Source organism: Urocitellus parryii, chromosome 2 (assembly GCF_045843805.1).
Source record: "Urocitellus parryii isolate mUroPar1 chromosome 2, mUroPar1.hap1, whole genome shotgun sequence".
NCBI classification, from domain to species: Eukaryota; Metazoa; Chordata; class Mammalia; order Rodentia; family Sciuridae; genus Urocitellus; species Urocitellus parryii.
Window position 1 is genome coordinate 93,340,790 of NC_135532.1, and position 25,378 is coordinate 93,366,167.

The following is a 25,378-nucleotide window of genomic DNA, read 5'->3' on the forward strand; positions in this document are numbered from 1 at the left end:
GTGCATGGAGAGAAGAGAAAACTTTCTCTACTTTTTTCTCCCCTAAAGTATCTTTCACAGCTTCCAAACTTGTCTCTGTAGAGTGCCACTGTCCTAGGTCTGCCACTGCCCACTCCAGGTTCAGCCCTCCCAAGACTGTGGCTGCTGTTCTCCACTGGTGTCAAGAAGGGATTTTTTTGTGTGTGTCGGTAAGGTCTGGAGCTCTGGGGCTGCCTGCTGTATGTGATTTTTGTCAAGCTTCTTCCATTCTTTGGAATCTCAATTTTCTTATTTTTTAAAATGATCACAATGATGCTCACAGGGTTCTTGGGAAGGTTCAATATAAGAACATGTAAAAAAAAAACAGAGTCTGGGGTGAGTTTGAAGTCCAGAGGTAAATTACTCTAGGATGGAGGAAATGGGGTACCCAGACCTGCTCTACAGGTTGGGGAGAGGAAAATGAGCTGCAGGGTAGTTAGCATCTGATATGATAGGAGGGCTAGGGCATTTAGGAGTCCAAGGCTTCTGTCCCCTGCCAAGTTCCCTGTTGTGCAGACACTGAGGATAGTCTGCTGTTTACCTGGAAAAGTTTATAACAATCAAAAGTTTTGAGGTTCAGGGATCCAGGGGCATGCATTTTAGGAGGCCAGTGGCCATCCTGAAGGAAGGAGAGCGTATATGAAGTCCTCTTCTCCAAAGGCTACAACTATGCTCATGAACTTGAGTCACCGCGAAGCCCCTAGGTGTTGGCAGGGAGTAAGTCCCATATCCCCTGCTCCCTGATTGACAGAATAAGAAAACTTAACAAGCAAAAGTTAAATCTTGAGGGCACTCTATGGTTCCAGACTCAAAGTCTTCAGTCCCATTCCAGCTCTAGCCCCTGGCAATCCTGGCTTATATCACCCAGCATAGATCTACTCTTTCCTGCTCCCAAGGACCAGATTTCTGAGCGTGGAAGTCAAGGCCTGGATTGAACCTGATGAATGAATCGGATCAAATACATATTGTACATTCTCAAGTTTGATTTCTTCAACCTCTCTAAGAGGGGGCTATAAAAGCATCCATGTCTTCATTCCCATGAGGAAGAGAATCCTGCTCTTCAGGTTGGTGATGGGTTCTAAGGACACTCCATGAGTTCATACATTGGCCACTGGTATACTCAAAGCAGTTTCTGAAGTTTGTACTTGAAGTATAATTTACATAAAATGAAATCTTAAGTGTAAGCTTGAAAAATTTTTACCTGCTATGTATATTCTTGTAAACCAGTATACTAATCAGGACAGAACATTTCTTTCTGTTGTTGTTGTTAAATTTTTTTTAGTTTTTGTTGGACTTTATTTTATTTATTTTTACATGTAGTGTAAAAGTGCTGAGGATCGAACCCCGTGCCTCATGCATGCTAGGCGAGCACACTACCACTGAGCCACAACCCCAGCCCCAGGACAGAGAACATTTCTATCCCCATCACTTCTCTTAGACCCCAACAAATACAGATCTGATTTCTATCATCATAATTTTAGCTATTCTAGAAGTTCATATATGTGGAATTTTATAGTATGTAAGTATATAGCTTTTTGTGTCTGACTTCTTTTGGAGATTTATCCATGTTGTATTAGTAGTTCTCTCTCTCTCTCTCTCTCTCTCTCTCTCTCTCTCTCTCTCTGTGTGTGTGTGTGTGTGTGTGTGTGAGAGAGAGAGACAGAGAGACACAGAGAGAGAGAGACAGAGAGAGAGAGAGAGAGAGACAGAGACAGAGAGAGGCTTGGATTTAACCCAGGGCTTGTCACATGCTAGGGCAAGCACTCTACCACTGAGTTATATCTCTAGCCCTTTAAAAATAATCTATTTTGAGATAGGGTCTTGATAAATTTCCCAGGCTGATCTCAAACTTGTGATCCTCCTGCCTCAGCCTCCTTAGTAGCTGTGCTTACAGGTGTGAGAAACCGTGCCTACCTTATTGTTTCTTTCAAATGCTGACTAGTATTCCATTTTATGAATATACTACAATTTGGTGGTTATTAGGTATTCTAATTTTTTTTGCTATTATGAAAAAAGCTGTTACAAACATTTGTGCTCAAATCTCCATGTGGACATATGTTTTTGTTTCAGTGCTGTCCTGGCTCTACCATGAGGGCCTTATTTTGAGAAATCCTCCCTATTCATCACCAGGAGGATAAGCTCCAAAGAGGATGTGAGGGTGAACTTCAGTGCTGTCCAGCTCCATGTTCTACCTGTGTGTGTTATTCTTCTGATGAAGCTGCACTGTTTTATAAAGTTAAGTTTGAGATAGAAGCAACATATACCCATTGGGAAATTTAGGGAAAAAAAGGGCAACTTCTTGGAGTACTTTACTTTGGTTTGTATCTACATGTGTTTGTTCTTGCATAATCACAGCCACACTGTGAACAGTTTTAGGACTAATTATTTGTCAATGAAAGTTATATAATAGATATTTTCCATGTTGATATATTGTTTTCAAGCCTATTCTTTTTTAAAATTTAATTATATTTATTTATTTTTACGTGATGCTGAGGATCAAACCCAGGGCCTCGCCTGTGCTAGGCAAGCATTTTACCGCTGATCCACTATCCCAGCCCTCAAGCCTATTCTTGATTGCATAAAATTGCATGGAGGCAATGCCCATGTTCAAACCAATCATCCCCTACTGGTGGTCATTTGGGTAATTTACAATATTTATACACAGAAGCACATTGAATACTTATGTAAATAGAATTTATCTCTGATCCATTCTCACAGAACTAAGAGTTTTAAAGTTTCTTTTATTTTTCTCTTCCCCCCTCCTTCTCCTCCTCCTTTTCCTTTTCCACCTCTTCCTCCTTTTGGCACTGGGGCTTGAACCCAGGGGCACTCTACCACTGGGCTACATACCCAGCTGCTTTTCTTTTTATTTTGAGACAAGGTCTTTCTAAGGTGGCCGGGTTGGCCTTGAACTTGAGATCTTCCTGGCTCAGCCTCCCGAATAGCTGGAATTACAGGTGTGTGCCACCACACTTGGCACACAGTTTTTAGGTTTCTTGATATCCACTTGTCATATTTCTGGTGGGACAGACCCATGGGACCCACCCCACTTAGAGTAGACCCCTTCTCTTACATTCCTAATTGCCTGCACCCTTCATTAGATTTTTTTTTAAAAAATATGATGGACTAGAGGAGTCTCATTATAGCTTCAATTTGTATTTCTTTGGTGGTTAAATAAGATGCTCATTTTCCCATCTGTTCATGTACTGATTCTATTTCCCCTCATGGGAGGAAGCAGCTCCCATTGAGTGATGCACATTTGTATCCTTCCCAGTGAACTTCATGAATAGCTTACCAGGCCCTGCCAGGGCTGTTTTCATGTTTGGAGGGATCCAAGTTTAAATCTTTGTGTCCTCTCATATCCTCATAACTTCCATCTGGTCTTCACAGTTGTATTCTTCCTTTGAGGCCTCTGAGGCTACTTCACCTGGAACCTAGAAGAGTCTTTGGGAAATAGAACTTGATCTACTGATTAGTCTTGTGTGGTGAGCCGTTTCTGCGGATTATGGTCGCCATTACAAGATGGCGCTGGCTCCGCTGTGGTCTGTGACAAACAACTCCTTATTAGGGAGAGTTGGCACGTTGTTTTTCAACACCCTATGAGAAAGTTCCACATGGCAGCTTCGCATTGGGGCTTGAGATGCTTTATTAAGGCTGGGAGGGGCATCTGAGGAGAATTAGAAGAAATATCAAGGGCCTGAATAAACTGCTGAAAGAAGATTCCTGAGTTGCATCTTCCTTGCAGGCAAGGGATCGCGACAGTCTTGTCTTTATTGCTCATAATTCTCCATATCTTGACTCTACCCACTTGCCATATTCCCAAGGAAATCTTGGGCTCTGGTTACACTGGTCTTGCCATTACTTCCTGCGTAGTTCTGTTTCTTCCTTCTTCTGTGTCTTGGTTCATGAAAACTTTTTCAAGAGTGCCCCCCTTAACTTCTGGGCCATGTCCAATTATTCTCATCCTCTGGGACCTTGCCTCCTTTGTCAAGTCTTCCTGGATTTTTCTAGTCCACTCATCCTCCCCTGCCTCTAAATTTCTGAAGCATTTGCAGTCTCTAAGGGCTTTCTGAAATAAATAGTTACTTTCTCTCCATCCAACTTCTGAACAAAATAAGACAGAAAAACCTAAATGAGGGCTGGGGATGTGGCTCAAGCGGTAGTGTGCTTGCCTGGTATGTGCACGGCGCTGGGTTCGATCCTCAGCACCACATACAAATAAAGATGTTATGTCTGCTGAAAACTAAAAAAAAATAAATATTAAAAAATTCTCTCTCTCTCTTTAAAAAAAAAAAGAAAAGAAAAACCTAAATGAAGGCCAATGCCTCACTTCGGTAAGTGGAGACTTGGTGGAGGAATAGCTTAGAGTGAGGTCAAATAGATCCCAGAATTATCCCTTCCTGACTTTCTGCCAGTCTCACATGTTCTAAATGAGTGATGCCCCACGTGTCACTGTCAGTGGAGGAACATTGGGAATGAGAAATCTGCTGCCCTCTTACAGACCATACCCCGGGGGAAAATGCTAAATCTTGTCTTGAATTATAAGTTAGTAACTCTGTGGGTTTTGCTGCTTTAGTTATACTTTCAGATCCTTAAGGCCCAAGGTACATATAGCTTCTTATTTTCACAGTGCTTTCAAGTAGGTGAAGAAGACTCACTTAGAAAGACCTTTCTACCCCAGCTAAGTCTGAAATACTGGTCTGTTCTGAGGACCTCATTTCTCATTGATGTTGGCCTAAGTGTGTAGGCAGAACCTATTGAAGCAGGCAGAGATAGATGTAATCATAAATGAATTGGCTCAGGTCTCAGTCAGAAGGACAATGGGCTCTTTCCTGAGAGCAGATTTCTATCAGGGTACAGGGGCATATGGACACTATAATCCTTGCATGGGGATAGAAGACACAGCCAAACAAGAGGTTGGAATGGCACAGATATGCTTTGCTTAACTCACAATTGTGCTAAGAGGCTTCTGAACTGATTGATGAATGAGCAATCATCCAAGGCATAGAGGATGAAATATCTTGGGCTGGATGGAGGAGTCTATGGACAAAGTCAGGTTACAAATTCCTCTGCTCCTCTGGCTGCTGCTTTCTAGAGGAATTTGAGCCCTCACACATTTTGGAGCCCACCTGGTAATGCCTGGATTCCAGAGCTGTGGGTGCACACACATCATTGCACCATGTAGAGTTAGAAAAAGATCTCTCTAAAAATAACAACCGAGGAATATTTAATTTGATAGCAAGACTGTGACTAATCCATGAAACAGAGAGTCTGTGTGACAAGACACAGTACAATAATGGGGAGAAATTCATGTTTGACCTTTAAGCAAGTGCAAAATGAAACAGATCTATGCTTCAGCGGCTGAGGACCTTGTGGCTCTAGGGATTGTGGTTATGAGCAGGAGATTTGATGGTCATGGAGGAGAATTTATAGAATATATAGTTCTTGAGGGTGTTGTACATGGAAGCAGCTCAAGGAAAATCAATACCTTTTGGTGTCAAATAGAAGAAACTGGTGCTAAGTGCTGGCTGGTAAGAGGCACATACACACAACCAGTCCATCTGTGCAAGGATGACCAAACCAGCTTTCAAAGGCTGGCTTGGAGAAGAAGCAGATCCCACAAATGCAAGGAGAGCCAGAATTTCTAGGAACCAATCTGAGTGGGTGGGGAGGGGAGTGAGATTTCAATATTTAATGAATATTTACCATTTGCTAGGATATGGATTGAGAGTTTTGCAGGTAGTATCCTCACAATCATCCTTGATACAGGGGATTGTTGAGATTTTTACTTGACAGAAGAAGAAAGTGAATTCAGAGAGGTTGAACGACTTGCCTGGGGTCACCCAGCTTTGAAGTGTTTAGGGCTATATATGAGTTCAGTTCTGACTCCAAAGCCTTCAGGCTCTATTTCCTATATCTAGGTCATCTGAAATTGAGGAAAAACCCATGGCTGGCAGTGGGCTTGAGTGATAGACTAGGGTCATGGATGAATGGCTAAATACAGGTGTGGTTTGAGCAGGGACCATCCAGAGATGCGTTATAAAAAATTACTAAGGCTTCAGACATGGCAGGTTTCTAGATTAGGATCACTTCTCTGATTATTCCATAATTTATGACTGCATATTATCAATTATGATCCATCATACTTGGTGCTAATTGAATAGTCTCCATTTCTTAAAGTATCCCTTCCTCAGTGGTGACACAGTGAGTACTGTTCTGCTTTCTGCTATTCCCCAGGTGCTCCATGTCCATGCTTTTTTAAGAGAAGTCCTTAAAGACTTTATCTGCATATTCTAATAAATTTCTTTCAAAGAAGATATTAGCAGTGGTCCTTGATTAGATTCAAGGCCAAGTGCTTCCTGGCATGCTTGTCATTTTTCTCTCCTGGGACTCAGCACGTGAGAGTTACAGGTGACAAACAGTGTTGAGATGCAGCTGAGGAAGGGGATCTCAGAAACCTTCTCAGACTCCTGAGAGTGGGCTGTGCAGGGAGGTAAGCTGATCTCCTCTCAGCCTGGAGCCTGGAAACAGGTATGCCATCCTGAGCACAAAGGAGAGAAGGGCTCAAGGAGGAGACAAGCCTGGAATGGTCCTGTGAGGGTGTGGTCCTAGATGCTTCTGCAAAACCTTTGTTGGGTGCTCAGAGAATTGGAGTATATGTAGTGGTACCTCTAAGCCCAGTTTTCAAGGGGATGAGCCTTTTCCTCTGCTGCCCCTTAATGAACCAAAGATCTACTTGAGGGGCCTGGACTTATCCATGTCTCTTATCTCTGATCCTGACTTAAGGCTTGACAATGGTTGGTGCCCTATCATTATGGGACCCATTAAAGGCCTAAGATATGGCCCCACCTCCCACTCCAGCCATACCTCTCTCTACTCTCCATTTATTTGCTCACTCAAAATCATATCCTGGTCACTCTGGCCTTTCTATTCCTTGGATGCATCAAGTTCATTTCCTACCTCCCAAATGCTGCTCCTTTTGTCTAGAATACTTTCTATTTTTTTAATCTTTGTTTTGTTTGTTTATTTTTATGTGGTGCTGAGGATGGAACCCAGTGCCTCACAGGTGCAAGGCAAGCACTCTTCCCCTGAGCCACAACCCCAGCCCCACTTTCTTTTCTTTTTAACTTGGCTGATTCATCTGCATTGTCAGACTTTAAATATCATTTCCTCCAGGAAGCCTTCTCTGATTTGCAAACTAGGTCAGTCAGTCCTCTCCCCTTCCCCAGCTGGTGCTCCTTTTGTTCACTGGGTCTTTAGAGATTCACTTTTGTGATAATTGGTTCAGTGGCTCTTCCATATAACTAGATGGTAAACTCATGGTTGGGAAAGACTGTGAACATTTTCTGCCCTGGACTTTGCTGATAATAGGTGCTCAATAAGTTTTGGGTGAATGAATGAGTCAAATTTCTCACACTTTAAGAAAAAAAGTATAAAGAGTTAATGATATCAAAGTCTCAGTTCCCTTTCTTTCCCCAGTCCCATAGCATTTTAGACCTGGGTAGGTTGTGCTATACCAAACGGGCTTTGTTTTACACTTAAGTGAACTTGGTGAAAGCATTGCAATTGCCTGCGTTTTATGTATAGAGAAATTACCTCTGTCCTGATTTGCAATATCTGTGCTATTTTGGGTTGTTTTTCTCTTTTGGGCCTATTTATATTGGAGCAATAATTCCACCATTTGGCTACACAGAAGCTCAATTAATATTACAAATACGGTCCCATAAAATTCGGTGCTTGACATTAGGACGTTTTGTTGCTAATTACTCTCCAAGGTTTTTAATTTCAATTCCTCCTTGGTGACTTAGTTCAGAAATTCAAGGGCACAGTTATTACCCCCAAAGGGAAAGGAGAACTAAGAAATGCCAACTTTCTATTTGCCCTGCCTTCTGAAGTTATCTAATTTTTGATTGCCTTTCCTCCTTTTTTTCTTGCCCACAAAACAATAAACAAAAACTGAAACAAAGATATACATTTCTGGAAAAAAAATGGAAGCACACCTTCACTAATATATTCATTCAAATAATATTTACTGAACACCTATTGTTTGTCAGATCCTGTGTGCTAGACACTGAAGATAAAAAAAAAAAGAAATAAGCCCCTCACAGTCTTGGGGGTCTAAAAGTGCTGAGGATTCTCAGACACACCCGGATACATCTGAGGGAGCTGCTTATAAAGGGGCTTAATAGTTCTCATCCATCCCAAAGTACTACATTAGTCTTCAGGGGTTGAAGTCATGGGAATTTTGGTCATTTCTCATTTGAAGACTCTGGATAACTGTAAGGAATCTGCATTTTAATAATATTTTGAATGGGTTGATAAAATAGGAACAGATGGTTAAAGTTTGTCATTTCAGGAAAAATATTAAAATATTACACTGCTTAATCTGTCTCTTTTTCACACTCTTCCCCGTCCTCTCTCCACTTCATAGACAGTCAGATGCAATACAATTTAAAGCAAAATACTAATCATATCTTTTAGTCACTCTAGTTCTTCTCTGAAGGGACCCTAACTTTATTAGCCTGGCTGGCTCCTTAAATGCTTTATTCCAATGCTTCCTATAAAGTGTTGTTTTGTGGGGACATAAGAAGTGGTAATGAAGTAAGACTAACTTGGATGTCTCTCTGCCATGAAGAACAGTAGCTCTCCAAGTGCTTTACTAATCAGAGAAGACCCACTCCTTGAGGGACTCAGCAGGGTAGAAATGAATTGGGTAACATGTCTCATCCACTTGCCCCTGGGCTTTGTATGAGGAGAAGCTCTGACTGCTGGCATCTCCTGGCCAAGAAAAGGCAGAATGTCAATGTTATCACTGCACTTGCTTGGATTTGCCTATGTTTCAACTGTATTTCTCTGAAGTCTTCCTACCATTCTGCTTGGATGAAGCATCAAATGAGATCAACCCTTGGGAGAGGGAAGCGAGTTCTGCTCTGGCAATGTTGCCAGAAACTCTTGGGAGAATGAGCATCGTGAGCCACTTACCCACTGCTTGCCGACTTCAGTAGCAAAAGACTCCAGAATGCTCCTGGATAAACATCATCTTTGTGGCCACACATTGTTTCATGAGCTGAGTCATCAGCCTGGCTGGCTCCTTAAATGCTGTCTGATTATCCAGGCAGCAGAAAACAAGGAGAGAAGATATGAAGTGTAGCTCATCAAGCTTTGTAGAGGGCCAGTCTCACTCAGCAAGGTGATGGGGAATTTGCTATTATGGAATTTGCTTATGACAAAATAATTATTAATCAATTTAAATCTCATTTAAGAGGAAAAGATGATGCTTTCTGCATTTTTTTGTATTTAAAAATCTATTGGTTATAGACATTTAAATAGCCACCCATCTTAAAGAATTTCCTGCTCGAAACTTGAATCCTTCCTCATTCATCAACTTGTAATTTATCATCTAAGATAATGAGGTAAACCCCAAGTAACAGTGATATGATAAGTCAAATTGCAGACTTCTTTGTTTTGCAGATAAATTGTTCTACCATGTTTATCTTTTATATAGCTACTCAATAAGACATTTTAAATGAATTTTAAATTAAAACCAATGTAACTTATATCAAGGAAATTCACTTTAATTAACTCAAGTTTCTGCATTTGGAGATTTGTGACTTGCTGAGATAAGCATACCAATTCTCTCTTCTAACCCATTTCATTATGGTCTCAGTAAACAGATCATTCACTCAAGAGTATATGTTAAATTCCTGTTAGGTGGCAGGTACTATGTTAGCCTGTGTGGGAGGTAAAGATAAATGAAGAGCAATACTTGTCACTGAAGATGTTTGTCAATGTGCAAGGCAGACATATTGGATCTCTTGGAGGATGGTAGGAAGAGCAAGTGCTACAGGAAAGACCTTGTTGGGAAAGAATCCACTTCAACTGAGGGCAGTTGGGGAAGCCTCTCTGGGGAAGGTAGCCCTGAGACAGTCCTTGTAGGGTAAGGATGGTCTGTAAGTTTCAAGGGAGGAGAGGATGAGGACTGAAAAACACATCTTGCAAAGGTCCAATGAAAGCCAGGGAATGGTAGTTGCTTGTGTTTGGAGTTCAGATAACTCTGAAGAATTCTATTAGATCAGTTATCAGGAGGTGACAAGCTCAGAAACCAGGCTTTCAGGGACTGAGATTTAAATAATTTTGTTGAAATACAAGGATCTGAGGTGGATGATTCTCCTTCCAAGTCAGATGGAGAGAGGAGGAAGAGAGAAGGAGTGGGGAAGATGGAGTTACTGACAAAGTAGGTGTTTCTGGGGCAGCTGGAGCAGGGCAGTGTGAAAATGGTCGACAAGGGGCAACAATAGTGTGGTGGTTTCTGGAGATCCTGAGAAGAAGAAGGCAAGTTGGAAGGCAGCTGGAGGAAGGGAAGACTCAGACCAGATGCTATGGGACAGAAGAGCAGGTGCACAGTCCTGCTAAAGACCTATTCCATGATGTGTGTTATACCCTTTTGCTTCATTTCAAGAAAATAACCTAAATTTGGTACCAACAGTAAGAATGTAGGAGTCTAGGATTTATCAACTACCTTCCTTCCTTCTCACCTTGGTCCCCTTTCTTTTCATTTTACTGAGGTGGGATTAAGGCACTCCCACTCCAGAGCTGAGGTGTGTAGTTGTGGAGTGAACTTTGTGTAAGAAAGTGTCATCAATGATGGATTCAGACTGGAAACAAGATAGTAAACTTTGGGAAAATTGGTCCTTAGGCTCTGTGACTGCCCTCATATACATTAGACAAGGGGGTAGAACTAATGGATGAAATAAGAACTTCATGGTTGTTCAGAAGGCCTGTGTAGCTTGTCCCTGCTTGCTGGACAGATCCCCCTGGAGAGAGCTTTGTCAGAGTGTGACTTTATTCCATGGCATGTTATCCACAGTTGCCAACGGACAGGGATTTATCTTCCTGGAATGGTTAGAAACATAAGTAAGGACATCCCTTTTGTTATATTCTTGTATCTGAAGCCCTCCTCACCCTAAAAGTGTATCTGGCTATTGGGCAATGCAGTCATTCACAGAAATGACATTTTTCTGGACAGGAATGGGCAGCTTTCGTTGGTGGGGTAGGAGTCCAATAGATTAGGAGGTGGTGGCAATAATATTGGTTAACACAGGTCTGGGAGGAGTTACCAATCACAGAGGACATTTTGAAGGAGGAATCAATAAGATCTAGTGATTACTAAGACACTCTCATACTAGTCTTACTTTCCACTCAACATTATGCACAGGTGCTGAGTGCTGAGGGGCTAGAAAAATATCTTTAGCTTGGAGCTTGCCTACAAGCAAATAAGCTGCAGTCCTATGGGGAAAATAAGACACAAACGAACACAGCTGGAGTCCCAAACAAAGGAAGAAAGTATTCATATTCGGTGTGCTAGCTGCAGGATTAGGGCAGGCTTCCTCTCACTGAGGTGCTGAGCAAGGCTTTGAAGAGTGGGGGTGTCCAAGAGCGATAATGAGAAAGGACACCAAGGTTTTAACTCCGAAGTGCTGCTGATAGAGATGGCAAGTTCTGCTGGACCGGGGACACTATGTGGTCCAGATGTAGATGGAAAGAAGTCCTGGTCTTTGAGGAGTAGTTAACAGGAGTACTGGTGTGAGGTGTGGGGTGAGTTGGGATGGTGCATGTCACAAGATGACTTGTACTTTATTTACAGAGTGAATACATCCTTAGGGAGTACAGGGAGTGAGCCAGAACTCAGGATGGCATTGGAGGCAGAGATTCAGGCACAAAGAGATGGTTCGTATATGAGCATCCAGAGCAACTGAGGAGGTATTTTCTCAGTAGGAAGGCTGCTGAGATTGTTCAGGTCCCATATATTCAACAAGACAAGGACCCAGGAGGTGTCAGCGGCCTTTATCTAAATGACATTCTGGGGACCCAAGAGCGAGTGCATCCCTAGTGGCAAGTCCACCTTTCGGTGGGGTGCGTGGGTGGGGTACCTTCCAGAAAATGTGGCTGTGTAAGCACTGTGAGTGACCTGAGATGGGTGACAACGGTGCTGTCCCCTCCTTTTCTGGATCTCCCCTCTGCAACCAGAAGCCCGTGGCCGTCTCTGTGTGCCTGGCAGGAGGCAACAGTAACGGAAGCCAGTAGAGGTTCCAGGGGAGATTCCACCGACCAGCTCTCGCTTTCCTACTGCGCTAGGGGCAGCCAAAGATCCTAGGTGGGCCGAGGACTAGTAGGTTCAGGCTGGGCAGTCCAATCACCTCTCATGGAGTTCCCTCCGTTGGCGCTCGGCAACAGCGCGTGGATTCGCGCGCAGGCTGGTGGCACGAGCCCGGGCAGCGCGAGCCCGGGCGGCGCGAGCCCCCGCGCGCCGGGGAGCGGCGCATGCGCGGGCGTCCTTCAAGCCCGCTGAGGCGAGCCGAGCCGCGGCAGCACCCGGAGCCCAGCGGCGGAGCAGAGAAGGGACTAGCGGCGCGGCGGGAGTGGTGGCGACGGACAGGTGGCTAGCTTTCGCCCGTGCCACAAGGGGCTACTGGGGCGCCCGCAGAGCTTCGCTGTCTGGACGTGGCGACGGTGGCATCCCGGACGGCCTGTGAGGGATGCGCCGCCCACTGCCCAGCGCCGGCTGACCGCCCCCGCCTCGTCTCGCGGTGCGCCACAGCCGGGCCCGCGGCCGTTCCCGCCGCGCTGTCGCCCGGTCGCCGCGCCCGCGGGGCCGCGCCCGGCCCGGCCATGTGGACCCCCACGGAGGAAGAGAAATACGGCGTAGGTAGGTAAGGCTTGGGCCTGGCCCCCGCCGGGGATCTGGGGAACGCTCAATCCGTGCTCTGCCGCTCCCGAGCACAGACTGTACGGCCTCCGCTCTGTGCGAGCGCTGGGTGGGTGCGGGTGCAGAGGTGGGCGCGGGTCTCTGGGAGCCTGGAGGGCGGCAGGGGGCGCTGGCGGCGCGGCCTCGGCAGGTGCGGCCCGCTGGAGGGGCGGGCAAGGCCAGGGCAGTTGCCTGAGGTTTCTGCTGTGCGGCTCAAGGCAGTTTACCCAAGATGCTGGATTCTGAGGATCTGCTTTTCTCTTTCTCCAACCTCGATTTTAATGAATTTCTGCACCTGAATTGATGAGTCGGAGAGCTGTTTATTTTCTGACTGAAATCTTACAAATAAAGAATGAGATCGTTGACATCATTTTTTCCCAATTCAAAAATTTGCAGATATTTGAGTGCAGATGTTTGATCCATTTTAATTTGTTTTGTCGTATCAGAAATAATTACCTTGCAACGGGAAGTGTTTTAGACATGTATCCATGCTAAGTTTAGTGTATCTTATAGACACAGTTTTGTTTAAAAAAATTTGTTCACAGGAAAACATTATTCCTTTTTTATCTGTTTTGTGAGATTCCAGAAGCGAAATAATTCATTTTAACATCCAGTTTCTTTGAAAAGAATATTCAGTGATTTAAAGGATTCACTGTTGTACTTTTACAGTGTTAGTATTCCATGACAATTACACGACAAAAGAGTTCAGCCACGTTGCATTGTTATAAATCACCTATCATCGTGTTCAGTTAGAAACATTTAAAATGTTGAGTGTACAGGTTTTTATTTTTTCTAAGCTTGTAATAGAACATTCTAATTAGGAAATCTCTCCGAACAGAGGTTTTTGCTTCCATGTTTTCTTACAGTTTAATAAAAATTTAGTTCATATTTCATTATAAAGTGACGTTAAACTGCAGTGGTAAGGGTTGTTTTGGAATATTGTCAGGCAAGTTATCATATAAAGATTGAATTTATTTAAATTTAAGGACCCACAGAGAGATCTTCTAGGTGTAGAAAAATCTTGTTTTTAAAGGTAACTTTCCAAAGTTTAAATTAGGTATGCTAGGAGGGAAGTGATAAAAAGAGCCCTAGTCCTAGAGTCCCTGTTGAAAAGGAATCCGGAAATGATGCCAAGAACTGGGAATTGCTTCTAGGGTTGCACCCTTTCTCTTACAGCATTCCGTGAATACCAAGTTGATGCTGTGAAACGAGGAGTTGATGGTTTTTCTTCACCATAACTTGTTCCCAGAACTGTTTAGTAGAATAACAAGAAATTGAAATGAAATAGTCAGCTGTTCAGTAGTACCTGATTAATTCCTTTGCTTCTGGGTAGGAGCTCTGAATTAGTGGAGATAGTGGCCTTGAGAGTCTTGGCTTTTCTTTGTTGGTGCTGTGGGCAAGTTGCTTAACTGATATTTTCTTAATGCATAAATTGGGGATAATGCTTATTTATCTTACAGGGTTGTGGGCATCAAATGAGACCATACTAAGTACTTAATAAATGCTATTTTTTTCTTTCCCCCTTAGTACTTAGAATAATAATTCTAGTTCTGAAACAGACCATGCAAGGCCATCAAGATAGCTATATGAGGATCTAGCATTTGGTCTGTGATTTAATCAGGATAATGGAATGAAATTCTTGCATTCCTAGGACTGTGTGCTTAGCTTTAGAAAAATTGTTATTCCCTGTGGATGGGTACAGCATTGGGCACAGGGCAGGACTTAAGTGCTTATAAAATGAGAGAAAATTATCCTGAAGACATTTTCTTAGCAGCTGTGGTTTGGTAATTTAGATGCCTTTTTCTGCTAAGCAAGGCAACTCCTTATTTTTCTTACAGCTTTCTTCTGTCCCTTCCTCAGTTATGGTCTAAAAGTTTTTGGGTAAATTGTTTAAAACTCAGGGTACTTTTTTTTCCCCATAAGCTTGGGCTATGTGGAAAGCTTAGAGCTATACTCCTAGGCCTTTTCATAAAATCCAATTCAATCTATAAAGCATCTTCAATATTGTATTTATAATGAGAAATATCAATTAAAATGGCATTTTAGTTGCATCGTTTAATTGCTTTGAGGGCTTACTTGACAATTTAACCATAATCATTGTTCCTGTGAGAAATGTTTTGAGTTCAGCTTTGATTTTTATGACTAACATGGAGCACAAATTTCTGTTTCTACATCTAAATATATAAGAGCAAGGAGAGAAAACTTATTCTTACTTTCTACCAATTTGGAGAAAAATGAGAATTTCCTTTTGTCCTGGTAGTGGTGAGGGAAGGAAAAAGAAGTCCCCTCTTGCAGCAGTACAGATTTTTTTTTCCCCACTGTAGCTCTTCAACTGTATTTGACATTGGTAAGACTTGAGATCCTGTAGTAATATCTACTATATTTTAATTTTTATAATGTAGGAATTCTGTACAGATGACATTTATGAGTTATTTGGTTTATTCACTTAGGACAACATGACACCTGAGCTTGCCTTTCTGTTGTAATATTCTATGATTGACTTTGGGAACGGGGAGGACACTGCCCTTTTCTGAGGATCTGTCAGTGATGGGCCAGTCCTTGCATTGGGGAATTCCTCTTACGTTACATTTTGTAGATTCCCAGAGTAGTCCTAATATTGTCTCTGTTATACAGATGAAGAAACTGAATCTCAGAGGTTGTTTGGTCCTTCAACAATTGAATATTTCCCTGTTTATTTTTCTTTTCTTTGTAGTGGGCAGTATTTTCTGTGGGCAGTTTTGTATTGTTCTGAAAAGTGAAAGTATGCCTCATGTTTTTATGATCAGGGGTTTATATTTTACAAGGAACATCCCCATTCATGATTTTACGTGACCCTTATACGAAAAGTTAAGTGATTGATTTAAGGTTCTAAGATAGTAAGTGCTGAGTTGAGATTTGAATCCAGCACTTTAGGATTCTAAGCCTCAGATTCTTTTATTATACCATGTTGCCTCTGAATGGAATTTGTCATTAGTGTGTCTTTGGATTGGAAGTTGAAACACACTCTATAGACTTTGCAGTTTAAACTAGGTAGATATACTTAAGAAATTTTATTTCTATATTGGACATTTTATAAGAATACATGGTATTTATTGCTCTGTTTCTGAATGTAACATTACATTGATAATGAGTACAGATGCAGGGCATGAAAGTTCAAAAGGCAGGTTTACTTAATGGCCTGAGGAGTATGTTGGGTACTATTATTAATAGGGAGGAAAGAAATTGAATTTAGCAAACATTTTTAGCCTGGCTTCTCAAACCAAGAGGGTTTGTTTTGATCTCATATTCTGTAAAGCCAATAGGGAGTAATCAACAGGAAATTATCAGTGATGTTTTTCTTTTGAGATAGAATCTTGCTATGATGCTAGGGCTGGTCTCCAACTCTGGGGCTCAAGAAGTTCATAATTTGGCCTCCCAAGTAGCTGGGAGTACAGGTCTGAGTGATCATTGCTGCTGTGCTGGTGTGTGTGTGTGTGTGTGTGTGTGTGTGTGTGTGTGTGTGTGTGTACGTACGTACTGGGGATCGAATTCAGGGCACTCGACCACTGAATCACATCCTCAGCCCTATTTTGTATTTTATTTAGAGACAGGTTTTCACTGAGTTGCTTAGTGCCTCGCTGTTGCTGAGGCTGGCTGTGAACTCATAATCCTTCTGCCTCAGCCTTCCAAACTGCTGGGATTATAGGTGCATGTAACCTGCTCAGTTAATATGCAACAATAGTCAGTAGATTTCAGATGCACAATTTATCACATAGTGTTAGAATATACTTTACAAACATTAAGGTAAATTGCAAAGGTAGCAACATTTTCTGTGTAGCATTTTAAGACATATTCTAAATAATACATTCTGAAGCATAGTGAATTGAAAAGAATGGTCACTAAGATTGAAAGTACTTTATATTCATACCATAATTTACATTCATGCTAGATTTAATTTTTTTGTATGTGCCAGGCAACCTCTTTACCACTTGAGTTATGTTTCTAGCCCTTTTTATTTTTTATTTTGAGATGGATTTACTAAGTTGCCCATATTGGCCTTGAATTTGTGCTCCTCCTGCCTCAGCCTCCTATGTAGATGGGATTGTAAGCTTGTGCCATTGTTCCCAGTTTAGTTTTTAGTAGTTTGTATTTTGAGTCTTTTTTTTTTAAATGTTGGTGTCTTTATTCTTGATTGTAAAATGATCTGAAACTATTCCCAGTATGTGAGCATCACTGAGTATGTCATATTAGAGTTTTAATTTCAAAGTTATATTCACAAACCTGTTTATGATTATGCTCTCAAGTCTCTTGCATACCCTTTACTTGACAGATTTTGTATGTTGTATTTTTTTGCATGTACAGGCTCTGGAAACCTTTTTTATTGTTAAGTTTATAATTCATCCCCAAATTATTTTAGCTTCCACTGAAGTATTTGCAGTTGATTTGCTATATCACACATTAGGATACTTTAGTAAAGTTAATGACCATGTTGGGAAATGTCATTCAGAGGCTTCCTGTTTTCCTACAGTGGGATAAAATCCCAACCTCCTGCTTCCATCTGTTTCTCCCTTACTCTTCAAAATTCATTCATGAGCTCTTGCCGATGAGTGAGAACTAACATTGATGGGAGAATTAAAGTGTGATAAACACAGAACTTCTTAGTGTAGATTTAGTACCATACCACCATTAAATGAACATTTGGCTTTTATTCAAGCACATCTAGTAATGGTGCCTTCACCACTTTTTGGGCTAGTGCGTTTTATTGTTAGACAGTTATGTCTAGAAATTCTTTGTTATTGAGAAGAATTAATGACTCCCTGTATTGTTCTGTGCCTTGTCGCATTCCTCGTGACTAAAACAGTCAGGGTCACTCCAGGGAAACTGGGCTGCAGGAAATAACCACACGAGAGATAGAGATACCTTTTTTTTGGGGGGGTCCTGTGATGGCTGGCTCCTCTGACCTCAAGGGTCTGCAGAAAGAGAGAGAGAGAGAGAGAGAGAGAGAGAGAGAGAGAGAGAGAGAGAGAGCGCGCGCGCGCACATGCTGACCACTTTTATCAAGGAGAAGCCATTCAAATGAGGCAAGGGGTCAGGTTTCAAGGGGCTGAGTCTAGCTTCATGCTGTCTGCTGTCAGCAGGTTGACTGACATCTAGGAAGGCCACACCCAAAGGCAGAACAAGAGAAGGGGACACACAAAGAGTGTTTCCATGGAACATTCTATCCCAAACAGGGCAAAGTGGTAATATCACAAAGGGACAGGTGAGCGTAGCTTTACCTGTGGGGCTGCAGGAAGGCACGCCTATGTATGAAGACATATTCTGCAACTTCGAGGATGGGGTAGTATGAATGTGGCCAGATCACTAAGAAACTGACTGATGAGCCTCTACCAGTCACAGGAAGGAAAATGCTGGTCACTCAGCTCGACGGCCCCCCCACAGTGCCTATATATAAATAACTTGGCTCAGGTTGGGATTGTGGCTCAGTGGTAGAGTGTTCCCCTAGCATGCTTGTGGCACTGGTTTCCATTCTCAGCACCACATAAAAATAAAGATATTGTGTTTACCTAAAACTAAAAAATATTTTAAAAAAATAAATAACTTGGTTCATAGACCTTAGTAATTCATGACATTTTAGAACTCTAAAGGGAACTTAGAGATAATATGGTTTAAAGCTTCAGAGCTAAGACTAATTGGAACAGTGAACACTCATTAAGTGTTTATTCTGTGTCTGGTACTTTATATGTTGTGGCTCATATTTGCATTTTCAGCTTCATCTGCTGGCTGACTTGTATTGTACATTTTAGCCAAACTCAGCTTTCCCTGGCTTCCTCTGTCTGAACTTATTTATACCAGTTCTGCCATGTACTCCCTATGAAACACTTACTTGCTGCATTGTGTCTTTGTTCATATTATTCCTTCTACACAGAGTGCCTTTCACCCACATCTTCATCTATTCTGTCAGTCAAGGTTCCTCTTAATATATTGCTCTTTGTAAATCCTTTTCTAGATCCTTACTATATCCTTCTTCTAATCAGATATATTTTATTCTATTAAATCCTATAGTACTTTGTACCTTATAATGTTATATTTACTTTTTCCTCTTCCATTAGACTAATGTTCTTCTGACTTTTGACTATGATTTACAATTGGAAACTTTAAAAATTACTCTTATATGTGTGTATGGGTATATATATATATATATATATATATATACATACACATATATTTGAAAAACAGTTAAAAGTTTCATGGTGTGTTTACTTGTACCTTGTACTTTGTAGAATCTATTCTGATATTTTCTATTTATTTCTGTTTCATTAAAAATACTGGTGGTCAGGTGTTGTGGCACATGCCTGTAATTCCAGTGACTCCAGAGGCTGAGGCAGAAGGATTGCAAGTTTCAGGCCATTCTGGACAATTTTGCAAGACATTGTCTTAAAAAATAAAAAGGGCTGGGGCTGGGGATGTAGCTCGGCAGAAGAACACCCCTGGGTATAATACTCAGTACTGTAAAAAAAAAAAAAATTGGGGAACTCATTCACTTGATTTGATTTGTGTAAAGTATGGTTAAACAATTGGTTTTCCTGAGGCTTGGAAACTCTTAAAAATAGGGATTGAGCCAAATTTATCTTTGTATTCTTGGCAGATGTAACTCAGTACCAGTCATGTAGGCTATATACATGTATTTGTAAAATTGAATTGGACATTTTTGTTAATAAGACTTTTGTAGACTTATTTAGCTGCCATTTCACACAGATTGCTCATATTGAATTTATACCAACTAAACTCTAGGTTTTATTTCATATGAATTAAAGTCAAGCTGTAACTCTTCCATCTTGAGCCTGTATGATTGATATTCAACAGAGACTAAATTTTGGTTTTATTTTTTAAGATTTTTATATTTATTTCAGTTACATTTCAGGCACTGTATTTTGGCTCATCAGTACAACTTGTCAAATCTTTTTGACACTTAAGTTTGTAATCTCACATATTATTATCTTTTCCTTGGTTGGTGCTTTATCTATACAATTGATAAGGCTGCCTTATCCAAGTGTCTTGTCTTTTTTCCAAGTAGCGAATACAAATGTTGAATAGGATAGGAGAATATTTATTGCCCTAGAGGGAAGTGTCTAATGTATAAAACCTAGATCTTTACTATATTGTATTTGGATGTAAATTATTTGAATGAACATTTCATGACAGTGCCAGCCATGCCACCTCTTGTGAACCTATTACTGTTTGTGATTAGGGTGGGCTCCTGGGGAGACTGTGGTTTAGGGCCAAGGAAGAAAGATGTGGCTGAGAGGACTGTGTGGACCTACTTTAAAGCTTGGGGACAAAGTAATGTGTTAAAAAGATGTTAATTCCATTTTTATCTTTATATATAGGAAGAAGGCTAACGCTAAAATTTTCCTTTGAGTTTTGTTTCTGACATCATTGCCACATTCTCTGTTGCTGTAGTTAGGATCTGAAATGTTCCCCAAAGGCCCATGTTCAAGCTTGATATCTAGCTTGGCTGTTGGGAGGCAGTGGAAAATATAAGATGTGGGACCTAGTTAGAAGTCTTCTGGTCACAGGGCAGAATGCCTTTGAAGCGGATGGTTGGACCCTAACCCTTTCTTCCTCTCTTTTCTTACTTCCTGGCCATGATGTGGAAGATTTGTTGTGCCATGTGCTTCTACTATAATGTGCTAATCCTCCCCATCCCCTCATCTGAAGATCTGAAAGCAATAGGTTGTTCAGCCCAATTATGAACTGCAACCTTCAAAACCATGAGCCAAAAAACAAACCCTTTCTTTTTTTTTAAAGAGAGAGAGAGAGAGAGAGAGAGAGAGAGAGAGAGAGAGAGAGAATTTTTTAATATTTAGTTTTTAGTTTTCAGTGGACACAACATCTTTATTTTATTTGTATGTGGTGCTGAGGATCCAACCCAGCGCCCTGCGCATGCCAGGTGAGCACGCTACCACTTGAGCCACATCCCCAGCCCCAAACCTTTTCTCTTTATAAGTTTATGTGTCTCAGATATTTGTTACAGTAATGCAAAGCTAACAAACATACCTATACTCTAATTATGCTGGACAGTTCACTCTTTTTCCAGGTTCTTATAATATGATCGAATTGCTATTTCTTAGGCAAATGTCAGCTGAAGAAGCTCAAATATCATCTCCTCTTTGGTGCCTTCCACAGCTCTGCCTGGCCTGATAAAAATAAATGCTGCTGCTTGTTCCTTCTGTAGTTGCTATCAGTCTTTAGTATGTCACTTATTCCTTTACATCATGCTTGATTGCATCTCTTTGCCTCAAGGGGGCTGGGCTTCTTGAAGACAAGGAACTTTGTCTTCATGTTTATATCATTAGGAACTAGAACATAGTGAGTGATCAATAAATGCATAATTAGGAGTCTGACCTAGTGAAGAGGGTTTTTTCTTTGTTAATTCTGAAAGCATTTTAAAAGGAAGTCTGTAAATCTAGTAATATCTTGTTTTTAGACATTTGTGACATCATGAATATATATTTTTTTCTCATCCTTTCTCTTTCTTGAGCCTTTTAGAGAGGTTTGCCGCCTATAGCTGTGTTTGAATGACTGATTTTGGGTGGGAGCCTTAGAGTTTCACCTAGAGTTTCACAGTTTTGACAACAGTGATTCAGAAGTCTTGCATTAGGTAATTAGAATGCAGTTTGAACTTACCCCATTATCTCTTTCATTTGACATCTTTGGGGAATGCTGTGTTTTGGATGAGTGATTTTTTCCCCCAGAAAACTCAAGATTAATCCCTTAAAAGCACCCAGAAGAGATTTTGTATATTTTGGTTAAAAAATTTCTAAAACAGAACATAATATGAATTTAATATGTTGAATATATTTTATTTTATTTTACTATGTTAGATTTTCCCTGATTACATAAGATACAAAAAATATTATTAAGCAGTCACAGACACCCACACACCTACACACACACACACACACACACACAGAAAAAATAAAAGCAATATCTTATTTTTGTTACCCAGACATAATTCTTCTTCACATACTGGCATCTTTCTAGTTTTTCCCTGTATATATGTATAAGTAGGCATTTAAAAATAAATTTAGTACTGTACTGTTATATTTTATGATCTACTTAAATTTTAACTACATCATACTGTGAACATTTTCTTAAATCTAGAATGCTCATTGTTTTAATGACTGCTGTTCCATGTTATGAATATATACTATAATTTACCCAGTTTCCTACTTTTGATCAGCTGGTTCTTTGAAGTTTGAACTATTGCCAAGTTATCCTCAAGGACAATGAGGGTACTTGTTTTTTTTTTTTTATTTTTACCTTCGTTAGTATAGGGGAATTACATATTTTCTCCATAGTCTCCATAGACTTTGTATTTTCAAAAATTTAAAAATGGTTATATACTTGAGAGCAATAAAATCTCAAACATTATATTACAAAAGTAAATGGTCCCCTCCTTCTAGTTCCACTTCTTGGGCATCAATTGTTTAACTGAACTTTCTGATTATTTGGCATTATTAATATAAACAATTGATGATGACATTAATACAGTAATCCTTGTCTTTCTCTCTCCCCCCCCCCGAAATCTGTAGGAAAATCACTAATTCCATTGAGGGTTCTCTTGTTCATTTGTTCCTTTTCTCACCTGGTTGTGAAGCTCCTAGGGAATTTGTAGGAAAGAGATATGGAATTCTTTGACTCAGTATCAGTGCCTTGAAATGGTATTTTTGTTTTTCTTTGTTATTTTTTTTCTTTGCATATTTATTTTCTCTGTAGCTACTTGGAATATCTTCTATTTCCTATTTGTCAGCCACTCATTGATGTTTGCTTCTTTTCCCAGCCATACACTTGGAAACTAGACTGAAATCAAACTTGTCACGGTAAACTGAGTAATTAGGTGTGGTGAAAAACTAAAATCGTTTTTCTTTCCTTTGGAGTGTGTTTTAGTACCTTTGTGATAGACTCAATCCTGTTAAGTAACTTTTTCACTCATGGTCAAGGCTGGACCCTGTAGGAATGCCTGTTTGGGAGAGATGTAAATTTGGTCTGTGCAGAGCATAGTTTCCTTTCTTAGGTGAGTACATACATATGTGACATTAGATACTGCTGCAACCATCTTGTCATGAGGAAAGCCAAGTACAGTAGGGGGTTTTATTTTGCTTTTTTGGTATAGGGATAGGAAGAAGAACTTAAGGTTGCTTGAAGTACTATGGATGGAAGGAAGGAAAATAAAAAAATAATACATTTATACATAATGAAATATTTAAATCCTATGGAGCCAGTTGTATATGATACACAGTAGTGATACTGTAGTTATCCCATAAAATACTCATTGTTTTTGTTGATTTGGTTTCTCAGAAACTATAGCAGATTTCTGTTTATATAGAGTAGTGATTTATTGGTTAACTCTTTTTTTTAGGGGTTATGGGGATTGAATTTAGGGGCACTCAACCACTGAGCCACATCCCCAGCCCTATTTTACATTTTATTTAGAGATAGGGTCTCACTGAGTTGTTAAGTGCCTGCCTTGCTGATGCTGAAGGCTAGCTTTTGAACTCATGATTCTCCTTTCTCAGCCTACTAGCTGCTGGGATTACAAGTGTGCACCACTGTGCCTGGCTGGTTAACTCTTTTTTTAAAAAAATATATATTTTTATTTTTTAGTGGTAGTTGTAAACTACATCTTTATTTCACTTGTTTATTTTTATGTGGTGCTGAGGATCAAACCCAGGGTCACGCTGGTGCTAGGCGAGCGCTCTACCGCTGAGTCACAACCTTAGCTCCCGGCTGGTTAACTCTTCTTCATCTTCATTTTTTTAATTTAAAAATTTGTTTTCTATTTTTATTTTTATTGTGGGAAAATATATACAACATTTACATTTCACCCATTTTCCCCCTCCTATTACTGGGACTCAAACTTAGGGGGACTGTACCACTAAACTGTACTCCCAGCCTTTTTTGTTTTTTATTTTGAGATAAGGACTTTACTTTCACCCATTTTAAGTATGTAGTTCAGTGACATTAAGTTTACTCATAAAGTTTATACTCTCACCACTATTTCTAGAACTTATCATCCTAGTGGGGGAATGGAGAGCATTACTTTATACCCAGTAAGTAGTAAAATAGTAACTCCTTATTCCTCTCTTTCTCCCTCCTTAGCCCATAGGTACCTATACTCTACTCCCCCACTTTCTTTCTGTTTTTTTTTTGGTACCAGGGATTTTTTTTAATATTTATTTTTTAGTTATCGGTGGACACAACAGCTTTGTTTGTATGTGGTGCTGAGGATTGAACTCAGGCCGCACGCATGCCAGGTGAGCGCGCTACCGCTTGAGCCACATCCCCAGCCCGGTACCAGGGATTTTGAACTCAGGGGTGCTTAACCACTGAACCACATCCTCAGCCCTTTTTTTCTTTTTCCTTTTGAGCAGGATCTAGTTAAGTTGCTTAGGGTTGCACTAAATTGCTAAGCTGGTTTTGAACCTGTGATCCTCCTGCCTCAGCCTCCCAAGCTGCTGAGATTACAGGTGTGCACCATCACACTTGGCTACTTTCTATCTCTTTAAGTTTGACTATTCTGGGTACCTTGTATAAGCGGAATCATGATATTTGTCTGTCACCTAATTAATTAGCCTAAATTTTAATTAGCCTAAATTTTTTAAGGTTCATCTACATTGTAGTGTATATCAGAATTTCATTCTTTTTTATAGTTCACTAATATTCTGGTATGTGTGTATATATCACATTTGTTTTTCTGTTTATCTGTTTATACTTGGGTTGTTTCCATCTTCTATTGTGAGTAAAACTGCTATGAATATTGGCATGCAGGTATGAGTCCCAATTTTCATTTCTCTTGGGTATATGTATCTAGGATTAGAATTGATGAATCATATAGTAATTCTATGCTTAACTTCTTATCCATTTTTCTTTTATTTCTTTTTAAAAATTTGCTCTAATTATACATAATAGTAGAATGTATTTTGACATACATATATAGAGTGTAACTTCTCATTCTTCTGGTTGTACATGGTATAGAATTACATTGTTGTGTAGTCATATATGCACATAGGATAGTAATGTTTGATTCATTCTACTGTCTTTCCTATTCCCATTCCCCCTCCCTTCCCTTCATTCCCTTTGTTTAATCCAAAGTTGCTGTGACCAGTGTGCCAAACTTGTGGTTCCAATGAGGGCAGTGAGGGATTAGAAAATAAAGACTCACACATTCAGATTGTGAAGATAATAGCTTGGATCAGGTGGAGTGCTGTTCTCTGATGGAGAAGTAGAGCTAAAGAGTTATGCCAGCAATCTCTATTTATATATGTCTCTTTATCAGATTAAAGACTATGTAAGTATTATTCTTTGTATTCAGAAAGTTGCAGAAACTATAAAGATCTATGCAGCTTTTTGGCAGTTGGAATCCACAGTTGTAAAGTGTTGAGAGCCACAGCCGGTCAGAATGACACCTGGTATTTGCCAGAGGGAATGTTTGAAAGGTGACACCAGTGAACCATTGAGATGATGATTTGAGTTAAGCTATATATAATTGCTGTGATGCTGGATTGATTGTATTGTATATTTGACCTTTACTGTTGGGCAATGGGGCGGCTCTTGCTCCTTGGGCGCCGGCTA

The 25,378-nt window shown here is 40.5% G+C and overlaps 1 protein-coding gene across 1 annotated transcript in view; it reads left to right on the plus strand.

Annotated features, from left to right (window-relative positions):
* The first annotated feature begins 12,681 nt into the window (after positions 1 to 12,681).
* Positions 12,682 to 25,378, plus strand: part of Dock3 (dedicator of cytokinesis 3) — a 656,066-nt gene continuing 643,369 nt past the window's right edge. Inside the window, exon 1 of the mRNA XM_077793451.1 lies at positions 12,682 to 12,724. Coding sequence (XP_077649577.1) covers positions 12,688 to 12,724 — 37 coding nt within the window. The 5' untranslated portion in view covers positions 12,682 to 12,687. The remainder of the gene's footprint in view (positions 12,725 to 25,378) is intronic.